Below are 16,029 nucleotides of genomic sequence, written 5' to 3'. Positions count from 1 at the left end.
GTCAAAGGAGAAAAAAGGAAAGTAGTCAACAACAAAGAAGCAACTACTTTCTGGAACACAGAAATCCTACTGCCCAGGCAAGCTAAAAAGGTAGGCTATTGGTAGGCAGGGAAGAAACAGGCATGGCAGCAAAAGTGTTCATTTTGTTTTTAAAGGGGTATATTCTCAAACCCATTGGAGAATGAAATGGCAGCCCACTCCAGTGTTCTTGCCTGGAGAATCCCAGGGATGGGGGAGCCTGGTGGGCTGCCGTCTCTGGGGTCGCACAGTGTCGGACACGACTGAAGCGACTTAGCAGCAGCAACAGCAGCAGCACTCTCAAACTCGGGTCCAACATTCTCATAAAAAATAAGACATGGCAATAAAGAGATGCTTTTTGTCTTGCAGCCATTTGGTTAAATATTGTTTTACATGTAAGTATTACTTATGTCTAAAAACTTGTCAGATTTTCCATTATTGCTTCAGAAAAAGTTCAATAAAGCTAATTTCTGTATAGAAAAGCACTCTGTTAAAAGACTGAGCAATTCTTAGCTAAAAATATAAGTCTCCTTTTCTCTGGTTCCTTCCAAGACATGTGGTAATTTTATAGTCAAGTCCAGACACAAAAGAAATGAGAAACTAAACTTAATTTACAAAAACCAAAGTACTCATTACTTTATCTTAGGTGGATCCCGGAAGAGGCATCTAGGTTTTGACTCCAAAATAAATCTCTATTAATAAGCCTATTCCATAAAAGAACTGGGTAACAGTTAGGAAGGGCAAAGGATGAAGACAGGTTTTGTATCAGTGCTGGAAGGCAGGTGCAAGGCAATTCTAAATTTTGTTCTTTAACACATTTTCCAATCAGTACGTAGTCTGTCTACCCTTCAGTAGCCCAAAGACAAAGGGGCAGTGAGGACACAGCATAAGCTGAGAGAAGGAGCATATACTTTTAGATCCCCCAAAGAGAAAGGGAGGCTTGTGTCATTTTAAATGGAAACTACAGGGGAGAAGGAATTGAATTGGATACATTAAACAATTTTTGGTAATAGGCAAATCCTTGAAGTCAGTGAAAGAAGCCTTAGAAAGATCAATTTCCTTTGCTTCACAAGAATTCAAATTATTTTCTTGGTAAGGAGCAAGTCCTCAATGCCTGATAGAATTTTATTGGGCTTCCGGCTGTTAGAGTCTAGCTAAGAGTATTTTAAGTGCATACACCTAAAACCAAAAACATTTAAACCACTGGTTTAGATAAACAATGTATGTGGTCAATAATCTTCACCTATTTATTTCACATCCATGTGCTTCTCATCTCTAAACCATCGTCATTTTTCCACCTTGTATCTAAAAAGTTCACAAAAGATAACAGCAATCTATACAACAAAAGCATAGAAATCCACTGTGAGGCAATTACAAGTATAAATAGTTTTACTGGTTACGCTTTGAACAGATTTCTCTTCAAAAATACTTACCAAGTTAAGTGCTGGAGAAAGTTCTGTATAGGCATATTAATCTTTAATCTTTTTTTGTTTTAACTGAAAACTAAAAGCTTAAGAATATAATGACCTCTTTAATAATTAACAAATAAATTATTATAGTCAGAATTAAACACTTACAGTGTTGATGCATTCTCTAAAGGAAGGGAATAATAATCATACATTTGTATTAGCACAGATGGGGGCACAAAGTATTAATACATACAACTCTGTAGGTATGTTATCAGTTCCCAGAGTATGGTGAACTTGGAGTAAGAAACTGAAGACAGGCAAATATTAGCTCATTTATTTACTTCAGCTTTTCTCAAATTACATTCTTAAGAGATTAAATCATAGTGAAGGGCTATGTTCAAAGTTTAGCAGAGATGACCAAAGGAAAATTAATTTAAAAAATTGGTCTAACCTAGAAGTGCAAATAGAATGAAATGTAACAAGGTTAATATTTATAAGCCTGGCCCACATCTGACTGTGTCTGTGGTGTATATTCCATTTGCTGAGGAGGAAGAAAAATTCTCAAATAAAACTTTATGAAATTCAGTTCATCAAATATTTTTTCACAACACCACGTTACCATTCCCTCATTTCTAAAAGCGCTGCTGCTTATTTTAGGGGACAGAATTCTAAATCATATGGATTGGGAATTTAAAACAGTAAATTATTAGGTAAATCACTATGCCCATTCTCACGTGAAACACTCCCAACTCATTTGTAACTGAACTAACATGACTCTCAGTCTCAAGTCTCAGTCTTGAAGCTTGCATCTGGGTATAACTTAAAGGAGGAAATCCACAGTGAATACCGGAATCTCTTCTCCTTGTGTTTAAGCTTTGTCAAAATTTCCCGAACAGAGACAGCAAGTCAACTGAATAACTGAAATATTAAATTTCTTCGAAGTATGTAATTTTGAAGTTCTATTTTTCAAAGCTGAATTGTGCCGGTAGAATTCTGACTAGAATTCTCACAGAATTTAACTTTTTTTCTGTCATCTCTCTCTCTCATCCTTTATTATTTTTATTTTTCTGGCTGTGTCCACGGCATGTGGGATCTTAGTTCTCTGACCAGGGATGGAACCCATGCACCCTGCAGTAGAAGTGTGGAGTTTTAACCACTGAACTGTCTGGAAGTCCCTCTCTTGTCCTTTAAAATAAGAAGCTTAGGCCAGATTTAAATCTGAGAAAGGACTGGTGTCTCTGGCAGACTTTCTTCCTCACAGCCACACTCTCCCCTCACACTTCTCATTTTTATCCCATCACTCTCCAATGTAAGATTTAGGAAAAAGCATGGACACTTGCTGGTTTCTGTTTGCTGCTAAGTCGCTTCAGTCATGTCCGACTCTGTGCGACCCCAGAGATGACAGCCCACCAGGCTCCCCCGTCCCGGGGATTCTCCAGGCAAGAACACTGGAGTGGGTTGCCATTTCCTTCTCCAATACATGAAAGTGAAAAGTGAAAGTGAAGTCAATCAGTCGTGTCCAACTCTTAGCGACCCCATGGACTGCAGCCTACCAGGCTCCTCCTTCCATGGGATTTTCCAGGCAAGAGTACTGGAGTGGGGTGCCATTAGAGGTAATCTAATCAAGCTAGATTGCTGGGACACTTTTTGCAGGCTTAAAACAACAACTTAAGTTTTCTGACTACTCACTATTTTAAATAAAACTAAAAGAAACCAAGCACACAATGCTGAAATGGAGCTTACCTTAGAGCCACGTTCATTAAAGATTATTTCTACATCTAGGATTTTGCCAAACTGCTGCAGAGACAAAAGTAAAATAAAAGCATTTACTTATGGTCAGCTTTTTTTTTCATATACTTTACTTTCTTCTGAAAAAAGAGGTGTTTTTTTTCTTTTTTCCTTTACTTATTGGACCAATACCAGTTGATTTTTCCTCATCATTGAGCTGACAGTTCCTCAGATCCACTCACACCGCATCATCCACCTAAATACAGTGGACGCTGTTTCAGAAGACATTCACAGTGTCGCCCTCTTACATGCTTCTTCACATGGACAAACTGGAGGTTTTCCTACCTGCAACTCTAACTTTTGAAATGCTTGTTTTAAGAAGTAAATCCTAAGTAGAAAGATAAACTATCAAAGGCTGTTTTTCTTCCCTTTCTTTTTTTAAAAATTAATAAAAGTGAACCATGTTCACTGAAAAAAAAAATATAGATAAATTTAGATATATTTGCCCAGAAAATATAGATAAACAAAAAGGAAAAGGGGGCACAGAAATTAAGATCATCTTTAATCCCATCATCTTAACATTTTTAAAAAATATGTTTTATAATGTTTATTTTTGGCTGTGCTGGGTCTTCACTGCTGCGTGGGCTTTTCTTTAGTTGCGGAGAGCGGGGGCTATTCTCTAGTTGCAGTGGGTGGGCTCAGCAGTTGCGGCTCCTGGGCTCTAGAGCGGAGGTTCAACAACCGTGGCACTTAGCTGTCTTGTGGCATGTGGGATCTTCCAGGACCAGGGATCGAACCTGGGTCTCTTGCATTGGCAGGTGGACTCTTTATCACTGAGCTACCAGTGAAACCCCATCTTAACATTTTGGTATCATCTTCCCAGCCTTTCCTTAGGCATGTGTGTGTCTGTATAAAACTACAGACATCTGACACACTATACATATTGCTTTTATTACTTTCCTTAAACTTAGTACACTTTATAATATATTTATAAATCTGAGTAACTTTCCAAATCAATAAATATATATTTGTGTTATTTCTGTTTTCAAGCATACCAAACACTCATGGACATTATGAATGATTCTATTCATTTGCCACTTTCTGTGTGGCACGTGGGATATTAGTTCCCCAGCCAGGGACCAAACCTGTGCCCTCTGCAGTGGAAGCACAAGTCTTAAACACCAGACTACCAGGGAAGTCTCTCATCAGGAACATCTAAAATAATAACTGTATTTTGTAATTAGTTAAGTACTTCAACATTAGGAAAATCAAACAGAGCTAAAAGCACAAAACCTAAATATCTGTTGCTAGATAGCCAAATAGCTGAGGAGGGGCATATACAAACCCAGTAATTATTTTGAGGAGAGGTATATATATAAGGTGACAAAACTATCTGTTTTAATCAATAACTGAATAAACTGAATGAGGGATGGGAAGGGAATGATACATTTTAAGAAATCACTGACAACTGGCGTAGGCCGATCTGCAGTGGAGACTATTTTTCTGCCTCAAGACAAAACACACTTCTGACAGAAGAGGAGGTACCCATTTTCACAGACCTCCAGAGACTACGGTTCCACACCATCTCTGATAATGTGGTAGAGAACCCAATAACTCATACTCCTGGGAAGTTTCTTCTTAAATGTAACCTAAATTTTTTATGTTGCCCCTTATATTTTCTGTTGCTCTTCTTTCTATAGAGCTGGAAAACAGCCGGCTACCATTTTCTGTCAAAAAGCTCTTTCAGTGCTTCAAGAATATCATTAAATCTCAACCCTGGCCTTGTATTTGGTATAGAAAACACTTCCAGGAAGTCATCTGTAAGTGATAGAAATCTGCTCCAGCGTCTTGTCACCTTGAGGTGGCCACAGCCAAGACTTAGACAAGGGTATCTGCTTTTCTGACAAAGCACTCGACTACCACACAAATATTCAGGAAAAAAAACCCCAATCATTTCTTATTCCTAGTTCAAGTTAAGAGTTTGATCAAATTAAAACAGGCAACAACACATTAGCCCAGAAAAAAATTAAGATTCTCAGCAGCCATTCACTTTTGAGTGATTTTGGGAGGAAGTAAAGAGCTGGAAGAACGTGTCAGGTAGCAAACTAACCCCGTATACACGATTTGAGATCACAGATATTATTTCATTTAATTCATTGCCCTTTGAAAGGCAGGAATTACTATCTGGTCCTGATTTTAGCACCTGAAGTCTCATGTCCCAAGAAATCCCTCAGTCGCAGGCAAACTTGGTTCTGTGGTCACCTTACGTATGTGAGAACTTGCAAGGCTAATGTCCAGAACAGGCCGGGTGATGGGAATGTTTCTAAAGGCTGACGAAAATACTGATTGAGCTTACAATCCTCGGTGTATTTGCAGTTTCACCCGAAATTATCAATACTAATGACGAATTATACATCAGCAGGTTACATTTTCACTGAAAAGCCAATAAAAGGACTTCAGAGACTTACCCCAAACATCTGCCGGAGGTCAGGGTCCCGGAAGCGGAAAGGAATATTAGAGACATGCAGTCGTTTAGGGGTAGATTTACTCTCTGAATTTTCACTACTTTGTGTCTGTGACTGCTGGCCGTCTGTCTGTGCACCTCCTTCTGTCTGCTAAGCAAAGAAATAAACAACATTAAGGAAAAAATAAATACAATTATTTCACAGGAATTGAAATGCAAAGCTGCATTTATAAAGTCTGTTGACCTTATAAAATAAGGTCCTTTCCCATCCCGATCATTTCCAGTGTGTCTTTAAGCAAAAATAACTGTTGCCCCTTCAAAGAGGGAAAAAAACAAACAAAACAAAACAAAACACAAACATGTTATCTGTGTTTAAAATGCTATAGTCTACCAAAAAATTTAGGTTCTTGCATATTTACAGTATGTTAGTAAAAAGGGAGATAGAAGAAAAACAAAATGACTTGAAATATCACATGAAAATACATTAGGAGAACAAGATATAAGAAGAGTACATTGTTCCTAGACTCTGCATCACTGACTCAATGGACATGAGTTTGAGCAAACTCTGGGAGATGGTGAAGGACAGAGAAGCCTGGCATGCTGCAATCCATGGGGTCGAAGAGTCAGACATGACTGAATGACTGAACAACATTTTGAAAATAAAGAGTCTGTTATGAAGATTCTAGCATTTCTGGTTCATCATTTCAGGACGTAAGGGAATATTTTTATATTTCATTCCCTCTAGTAGTTTCAGAGTTTATGGCTACTAGGTTACCAACGTACTCTAATATTATTTATTAAGAAGAGATACCTAGTGACCAAGGCCGTTCTTCTTGAAAACTGAAGAAGCTTCTTAATATGCAACCAATCTGTACTTCCCAATTTATGCACTTACTGCTATTTTAGTAGAGGGAACATTCCTTCTGTAGCTCAGAGCAAAGCTGCATTTATAAAGTCTGTTGGGAAAGGCCTGAAGGGACCCTGATGAATCTATTACACACAAATATGTGCTAGGTTTGTATCTATCAGCAGTGAAAGAACAAGGTGAGTCTGGGTATGCATTTTTGTTTAATTTTTTATGGGTTAATCAATGATTAACAATGTTGTGTTAGTTTCAGTTGTACAGCAAAGTAATTCAGTTATATATATACATGTATCTATTCTCCAAATTCTTTTCCCATTTAGGTTGTTACATAATACTGTGTTGAGTTCCCTGCGCTGTACAGTAGGTCCTTGATGGTAATCCATTTTAAATACAACAGTGTGCACATGTCAATCCTAAACTCGTTATGGGTGTGCATTTTTAATCTTGAATCTCTTTTAATGTCTTCAGTTCAGTTCAGTTGCTCAGTCGTGTCTAACTCTTTGCGACCCCATGAATCGCAGCACACCAAGGCCTCCCTGTCCATCACCAACTCCCGGAGTTTACCCAAACTCATGTCCATTGAGTCGGTGATGCCATCCAGCCATCTCATCCTCTGTCGTCCCCTTCTCCTCCTGCCCCCAATCCCTCCCAGCATCAGAGTCTTTTCCAATGAGTCAACTCTTTGCATGAGGTGGCCAAAGTACTGGAGTTTCAGCTTCAGCATCAGTCCTTCCAATGAACACCCAGGACTGATCTCCTTTAGGATGGATTGGTTTGATCTCCTTGCAGTCCAAGGGACTCTCAAGAGTCTTCTCCAACACCACAGTTCAAAAGCATCAATTCTTAGGCCCTCAGCTTTCTTCACAGTCCAACTCTCACATCCATACATGACTACTGGAAAAACCACACCCTTGACTAGACGGACCTCTGCCGGCAAAGTAATGTCTCTGCTTTTGAATATGCTATCTAGGTTGGTCATAACTTTTCTTCCAAGGAGTAAACGTCTTTTAATTTCATGGCCGCAATGACCATCTGCAGTGATTCTGGAGCCCCCCAAAATAAAGTGTGACACTGTTTCCCCATCTATTTCCCATGAAGTGATGGGACCAGATGCTATGATCTTAGTTTTCTGAATGTTGAGCTTTAAGCCAACTTTTTCACTCTCCACTTTCATTTTCATCAAGAGGCTTTTCAGTTCCTCTTCACTTTCTGCCATAAGGGTGGTGTCATCTGCATATCTGAGGTTACTGATAGTTCTCCCGGCAATCTTGATTCCAGCTTGTAGGCATGTGTTAATTTAATTCCTTTTCAATAAATCCTCAAAAAAAATGCTATGCTGAGAAATACTTTTGACAAATATTTAACCAGTGTGATATACTTCAGGCATTCAAATAACATTTACTCTGAAGTATTAATCTGACAATTCAAGAACCTTATGTTTTTACTATTCCCTATGAAGTGCATGCCAAACTGGATGGCTCGCTGAGATAATTTAGTCAACATATATTTTAAAACAGGAGAGGAATTTGCTGTTCTTATTACCTCAATTGAAAGAGCACTGAGAAACTCCAGCAGATTCTGGGTGACACGGAATGGATTCCCCTTCTCTACTTTAACCTAGTGTTCAGCTAAAAGAAACTAACCAGAGATGTTACTGCTGGCTCAGAGATGTTTGCAACCATCTTGAAGTTTGAGACTTTATAAAGGATAATCAGGAATGTACTCCAAATGAACACCAGCTTTTCAAGTGTCAATCTAAGGGATGGCAGCTTTTATCTCCTATTCAGGCCTTGCAGATGGCTTCACTGTGCCATGATTCACATGGTACAAAAATAGCAGAAAAGGGAAGAGCTGTATACAAAGCCATGTTCTGCCAAAGTACAAGGTTTTTAGTCCTCAATCTGGGCACAGTGCAGACTAAACAAAACACGCTCCACTCAAAGATGAAACTCACTTAGTTACTAAAACATCATCATGGATGCCAAAGCAACTAGCACAAGCATCAATTACAACTGAGGCTCATTTGAGCATCTGCCAACTTGCCTCTCACATCTCACAGCTGGATCACATAAAACTCTTTCTTTAGCCAGTCCACCAGATCTGAACTGCAGGTGAATGACTCTGAGCAAAGTAAAAAAAGGCTGATTCTCACTTCAAACCACAGTTCTATAATTTATATACGCAGTCCATGTGGTCTGTAAAAGAGTATGTAAGGTGGTGGGATAAATGAAAACTAATCATTACTTCCAAGTATGTTGCCTGAGGTACTTATTTGTTGTTCTTGACAATTTTTTTTTTTAACAGTCCTGAAGATACAACTTATGAACAAGAAGCCAGATTGGTTAATTTTCCAGCCTTGTGGTAAGCACCTAACATTATTCAAAGGTATGAAATCTTTAATTCTCAGAAAACGTGGCAAGTAGAAAAAGTAAACCCATTATTATTTCCAAAATTCTTAAGCCATCTGATTTCAAATACATTTACAAATGAAAGTTTAACATATCTAGCTACAAATACATAAACCATAAGCATACAGCTGCATGGGTTTTCACAAAGAAAATACACTCATGTAACAGCATCACTGCAAACAAAGCTAGTGGAGGTGATGGAATTCCAGTTGAGCTATTTCAAATCCTGAAAGATGATGCTGTGAAAGTGCTGCACTGAATATGGCAGCAAATTTGGGAAACTCAGCAATGGCCACAGGACTGGAAAAGGTTAGTTTTCATTCCAATCCCCAAAAATGCTCAAACTACTGCACAATTGCACTCATCTCATACGCTAGCAAAGTAATGCTTAAAATTCTCCAAGCCAGGTTTCAGCAATATGTGAATTATGAAATTCCAGATGTTCAAGCAGATTTTAGAAAAAGCAGAGGAACCAGAGGTCAAACTGCTAACATCCGCTGGATCATCAAAAAAGCAAGAGAGCTCCAGAAAAGCATCTATTTCTGCTTTATTGACTATGCCAAAGCCTTTGACTGTGTGGATCACAAGAAACTGTGGAAAATTCTGAAAGAGATGGGAATACCAGATCACCTGACCTGCCTCTTGAGAAACCTATATGCAGGTCAGGAAGCAACAGTTAGAACTGGACATGGAACAACAGACTAGTTCCAAACAGGAAAAGGAGTACGTCAAGGCTATATACTGTCACCCTGCTTATTTAATGGGCTGGAAGAAGCACAAGCTGGAATCAAGACTGCTGGGAGAAATATCAATAACCTCAGGAATGCAGATAGATACCACCCTCATAGCAGAAAGCAAAGAGGAACTAAAGAGCCTCTTGATGAAAGTGAAAGAGGAGAGTGAAAAAGTTGGCTTAAAGCTCAACATTCAGAAAACAAAGATCACAGCATCTGGTCCCATCACTTCATGGCAAATAGATGGGGAAACAGTGTCAGACTTAATTTTTTGGGGCTCCAAAATCACTGCAGATGGTGACTGCAGCCATGAAATTAAAAGACGCTTACTCCTTGGAAGGAAAGTTATGACCAACCTAGATAGTATATTGAAAAGCAGAGATATTACTTTGCCAACAAAGGTCCGTCGATATTCAAGGCTATGGTTTTTCCAGTGGTCATGTTTGGATGAGAGAGTTGGACTGTAAAGAAAGTTGAGTGCTGAAGAATTGATGCTTTTGAACTGTGGTGTTGGAGAAGACTCTTGAGAGTCCTTTGGACTGCAAGGAGATCCAACCAGTCCATCCTAAAGGAGATCAGCCCTGGGATTTCTTGGAAGGACTGATGCTAAAGCTGAAACTCCAGTACTTTGGCCACCTCATGCAAAGAGTTGACTCATTGGAAAAGACTCTGATGCTGGGAGGGATTGGGGGCAGGAGGAGAAGGGGACGACAGAGGATGAGATGGCTGGATGGCATCACCGACTCAATGGACATGAGTTTGGGTAAACTCCAGGAGTTGGTGATGGACAGGGAGGCCTGGTGTGCTGCAGTCCATGGGGTTGCAAAGAGTTGGACATAACTGAGAGACTGAACTGAGCTGAACCATCAAATTAGGTCAAGCCACAGAACTCCAGAAGCACCCAAGGGCCCCACTCTAGTCCCCACTCCCCTGCCAAAGGATCACCACTATTCTGACTTCTAACTCCAGAAATTAGTTCTGTTGTTTTTGATCTTACAAAATAAAGTTAAAAAAAAAAAAAAGGAATGACACTGTATGTGCTTTTTTGTGTCTGGCTTCTTTTACACATTGTAACACATGCACTGTTGTACATTTTATAAACATATAGAATTTGTATCTGAGTGGCTTCCAGTTTTTAGCTATTATGGATAATGTTCCTATAAATAGTCTTATTATACGTCTTTGCATGCATAGGAGCAGGCACTTCTGTTGGATGAAGATATCTAAGATTGGATTTGCTAGGTCAAGGATATATCTCAATTCAGCCTTCAAAGTTACTGTCAGTTTTGCAAAGTGGCTGCATTAACTTCCACTCCATCAATGGTGTATGCCACTTCTAGCTGTTCTTAGTAACTTTGCCTCATTGTAACTATTCGGGTGGGAGGTATGGCATCCTACTGTGGCTTTCACTTGCTTTCTTCTCTTTCAGCCTCAGATCGTTTCTTCTCTCCACTTCTATATTTTTGAATTTTGTTGAAAAATGAGAATTCCCTGTAAAACAATAGTTATTTAAAAAAAAAACAGCAAAGAGATACTTTTTGGCTAAGATATTAGCAACCACCTTGATGAGTCTGAGGAATAGAAAGTCTAAGTAATGGAGCAAGGACTTGAATACAAGCAGCCTGATGTTCCTAATCACCACATTATACTGTGCTTCACATGTATTATTTTCTTCAAATCTCACAGCAGTCAATCAGGCAGGTACTGGTGGTGGTGTTTAGTTGCTGAGTTGTGTCTGACTCTTTCCAGACCCCATGGACTGCGGCCCACAAGTCTCCTCTGTCCATGGGATTTCCCAGACAAGAATACTGGAGTGGGTAGCCATTTCCTTCTCCAGGGGATCTTCCCAACCCAGGGGTCGATCTACATTGGCAGGCAGATTCTTTACCACTGAGCCACCTAGGAAGCCCATCAAGTACTATTACTGTCCTCCAACTGACAGAAACTGAGGCATGGTGAAGTTAAATTTATTGCCCAAGGTCACAGATTAAGTAGCAGTGTAGGAAGTCAAAACTAGGCAGTCCAATTTCATATGCTAAACCACCCTTTTTAGCACTGCACCCACGCTCACTTTTTTTCTCATTAGATTGGAGAACATGCTCCACTTTCTCAGGAACCCCACTTGAAGGAGCAAGGTTTCTCCTGGAGTGGAGGCAGGCATGAGGTTATGGGCCAGGGAAAGCTATTCAAGAGGTGATGTGACTTGAGGGAACAGGAGCAGGTCAGACCATGAAGGGAAGGAAAGAAACAAGCAAAGGCACACTGACATTTATGAAGGAAAAAAGTCAGAGAACTACTAAACTGACACTCAAGGGGGCTGAAAAGATTTCTGTACATAGTGGAAATAGAAAAGTGAAATATACATTGAATATAGTTAAATGAGATACTTCCCATTTGTCATTCTCAACTTTAAGTTTACTTCGCTATAGATTACTAATTGTTGAAATACACAAATCAGAGCAAAAGTAAAGTTTTAAAGCTGTATCTTTATAAAAAGTGAACAGTTAAACCGTTCTGAGAAAAATCTCAGTCAATGCAGTGCTGTTTTGCTTTATTTTCTATTATTAGCTTCTGAGCAACTTTACTAACTATATAAATAATCTTCCAAGGTTCTGTTTCTCCCTTCTGTTTTCTGATCTAATTGATTCACAGGGCAGAGGATGCAATGGAAAAGGCTGGAGTCCGTGGACTGTTTACAGTGAGGCCTGACAGTGGTCCTGATGGATGTCATCATGTGACTAAAAGCCTATATATCCACTCTCCAGACATCCTGGCCTCCTCCCCAGCAAGGGCCACTCTACTTGAGGGCAAGCCAAGGGCACCTGACACTGAAGAACAAATCAGATTTTTAAAGCCTCATTCAAGAAATGAGGACTAAAAAAGTTTTAAATAAACTTTAAAAATTCTTATAACTAGAAAATGGATTTACCTTTCTGACTCGCCTATGAAACAATTGAAATATATTGTAACTATTTATACATTGTGAACAAATGTTCTATTATGGACTGAGAAAGAACCCTGGAGAATACAAGATGAAGTAGGACTTTCTAAGTCTGCTTTTGAACTGTGGTGTTGGAGAAGACTCTTGAGAGTCCCTTGGACTGCAAGGAGATCAACCAGTCCATCCTAAAGGAGATCAGTTCTGGGTGTTCATTGGAAGGACTGATGTTGAAGCTTAAACTCTAGTACTTTGGCCACCTGATATGAAGAGCTGACTCATTTGAAAAGACCCTGATGCTGGGAAAGATTGAGGGCAAGAGGAGAAGGGGATGACAGAGGATGAGATGGCTGGTTGGATGGCATCACTGACTTAATGGACATGAGTTTGGTTTAACTCTGGGAGTTGGTGATGGACAGGGAGGCGTGGTGTCCTACAGTTCATGGGGTTGCAAAGAGTCAGACACGACTGAGCAACTGAACTGAACTGAACTGATCACATACTATATAATCTGAGATACTAAGGAATCTCTTGATTAATTCAGGAATAATATTTTGATTTATGGATTATCTATTTTCTTCAATTTTTATAATGTCTTCATTTCTTATTTCCACCTCTGTGAGGATGAAGGGGAAGAAAAAGAAAAGAGGACATTCAATTTAGCAAAGTTTCTTGAGAATCTGATTCATGTCCGAACCATCCCAGTTTAATGACAGTTTGAGTACAGAATTCTAGGTAGGAAAAAAAAAATCCTTTGGAACTTTTTAAATAAGTTAAAAAAATGTTAAATAATTAATTTATTTTTGGCTATGCTAGGTCTTCGTTGCTGTGCATGGGGTTTCTCTGGCTGTGGTTTTGGCTTCTCACTGGTGGCTTCTCTTGTGGAGCATGAGCTCCAGGGTGTGTGGGCTTCAGTAGTTGTGGTGCTCGGGCTTAGTGGCCCCGAGGAACGTGGAACCTCCAGACGAGGGATAGAACCTGTGTTCCCTGCAATGGCAGGCAGATTCTTAACCCCTGGAACACCAGGAAAGTCCACCCTCCTTCAGAACTCTGAAGGTAACTCTCAACTGCAGCCTAGCTTCCAGTGCTGATGTTGAGAAATCTGGACACTGTGACTCTCTCCTTGACTGTGACTTTTCCTACTCTCCCTCTCTGGTTTGTATACTAACCAAATATATCCAGTGCTCTTAAAATTTCACTGTGATATGCCTTAATGTGGGTTTATTTCAGTCTATTTTTCTGAGGTCTCTTTTAAGGTGGAAATTAAGATCTCTCAGTCCTGGACCTTTTTTTGAATTACTTTGCTGATGATTCCCACTCTACATCATTTTGTCTTTTTGAAACCTGTATTATTAGACATTGGATCTTCTGAACTGATCCTCCAATTTTCTTATTTCTTGTATTTTTCCATCTCTGTCTTTGGCTCTATTTTCTGGGATACAGGTCCTTAATCCCTCATCTGAAAACTTTGAGTCCATATGTATATCAGAATTCAGAATTTTTAGAAAGGCAATAATGATTTAAACCCATATATAACATTATCAATGAGACATGAGGCAGTGGTATTTCCGTAGCAAAATGTAACCATATTCACATAAATGTGATAAAGACTGTACATAAAGTTGTGTGCTTTACTGTAATCTTTTTTTGATTTTCAGGACTTTACAGATTTTAGAATTGTGGATAAGAGACCAGAGACTTCTATATCTTCTATCTCATCTTTCAAAGCTCCAATAAAGTTTCTTTATTTTGTTACCATGCTTTTAATTTCAAGGGCATGTTCCTCTTCTCTGAATCTCCCATTCCCCAACTCCCTTTTTAAAATTATATTTATTTATTGGGTCTTTGTTGAGGTGTGCAGGCTCTAGAGTGTGGACTCTGTAGCTGGGATGCACACACTCAGCTGCAGTACGTGGGATCCAGCTTCCTGGTGGGGACTGAACCAGGGCCCCTGCACTGGGAATCTTAACCACTGGGCTGCCAGGGAAGTCCCCCACCCCTTTTAAACTAGCATTTCATTCTTGTTTAGTGAATGCATATCTTCCCTTATTTCTCTGAGGATATCAATTATTGTTTTGATGGTTTTTGAGGAGAAAGGGGATTCTTTTTCTTCCAAATTTCTCTTTTTTGTTTTTATTCGCTGTCTTCCATGGTGAGGTTTTCCCCATGTATCTAGTAATCTTTGGCTGTCTTGTTTATAATTAAGAGCTGAAGGAAGAAAGGTAATTAATAAACTAATTAGAAGTTCTGAGTAGGTGGGATGGAGGGGCTTGATGACTTTGTGCTTCATTCTAGGTTCAGTTAGGTAAGCAATTTTTTGAGAAACCCCTTGATTTGTACATCTTTAGGTCTTTCCTCCTGAGTTAGGTTTTCCAGAGAAGAGTTTTCCAATTCTTCTAACTAGAGTCATGTTTCTGAAACTCAAATTTTTGTAGTATAAACTGAATCACTTGTCAACTTTCCCCCACTACTGGCCTAGTGATAAATTCATTTTGGGCTTGTTCAGTTAGTTGCTAATTGGCCATCTGCTTTCTAGCTTCCAAAATTATTAATTCTCCTGTTCTTAGTTTTTATATTTCTGAAAACACAGACACAAACACCATTTACGGCAGTTTTGGAAGAAGCAATTAGATGGATGTATTCAAAAGTAACCTGAAATTAATAAGTGTTTTTAATAAAATCTTGTAATATGGTATGTACATATTTTATTGAAGGCAGCAAAATAGGGCAACACAGCCTATATTTGCTTTGAGCTGACTCCTATACAATACTTTGGGAAACATGGATTGCTTTAGAAAATAATCTTAGTATTTCAAAAAGGAAGAGCCTTATTACAGCCCTTCTCCAATGAAAGGCTGAGGCAGAATGAAGGCCTCAGAGACGAGACACTGTTATCAGCTAATAGCAAATCTATAAACACAAGATATTTTCCTTTCTCTGTTCTTTACACCAAAGAACTAAGAACTACTTCAGATATAAGCTGAGGATGATTAAAACATTTTGGGATGGCACTTCCCTGGTGGTTCAGTGGTTAAGATTTCGCCTTCTAATGAATGGGATACAAGTTTGATCCCTGGTAGGGGAGCTAAGATCCCTCAAGCCTCCTGGCCAAAACCAAAACATAAAACAGAAACAATATTGTAACAAATTCAACAAAGACTTTAAAAAGGTTCACATAAAAAAAAAAAATCTTTAAAAACAAAATACTGTGGGATAAGGAGACATGACAACTTACTGCAATGTGGGATCCCGGACTGGATTCAGAACAGAAAACTGGTGATTAAATAAGATCTATATTTTACCTAAAAATATTGTACCAATGTTTCTTATTGTATGATTTTGAAAACTGTACTGTACCTATGGAAGATATCAGGGGAAGTTAGGTGAACAGTATGCAGAAACTTTCCGTACTGTTTTTACAACTTTAAGTGTAAAATTATTTCAAAACAGAATTTTTTAAAAAAG

General features: G+C 39.0%; 1 protein-coding gene across 26 annotated transcripts in view; it reads right to left on the bottom strand.

Moving 5' to 3' along the window:
- The window catches only part of RBFOX2 (RNA binding fox-1 homolog 2), a 293,235-nt gene that overhangs the window by 35,035 nt on the left and 242,171 nt on the right, over positions 1-16,029 (bottom strand). For 17 of the 26 annotated variants that reach the window (XR_003511102.1, XR_003511103.1, XM_027541823.1 and 14 more), the window contains 2 exons: positions 5,624-5,770; positions 3,171-3,224 (listed from right to left, as the gene is read on the bottom strand). Coding sequence is in view for 24 of the 26 variants with exons in the window: in XM_027541823.1 (XP_027397624.1) it covers positions 3,171-3,224; positions 5,624-5,770 (201 nt within the window). In the remaining 2 variants the exon portion in view is untranslated. The remainder of the gene's footprint in view (positions 1-3,170; positions 3,225-5,623; positions 5,771-16,029) is intronic. The other 9 variants (XM_027541824.1, XM_027541810.1, XM_027541812.1 and 6 more) reach the window with 1 other exon arrangement.

Source organism: Bos indicus x Bos taurus, chromosome 5 (genome assembly GCF_003369695.1).
Source record: "Bos indicus x Bos taurus breed Angus x Brahman F1 hybrid chromosome 5, Bos_hybrid_MaternalHap_v2.0, whole genome shotgun sequence".
Taxonomy (NCBI): domain Eukaryota; kingdom Metazoa; phylum Chordata; class Mammalia; order Artiodactyla; family Bovidae; genus Bos; species Bos indicus x Bos taurus.
Note: the sequence above shows the minus strand (reverse complement) of the source record. Positions and strands in the feature narration are given on the sequence as shown.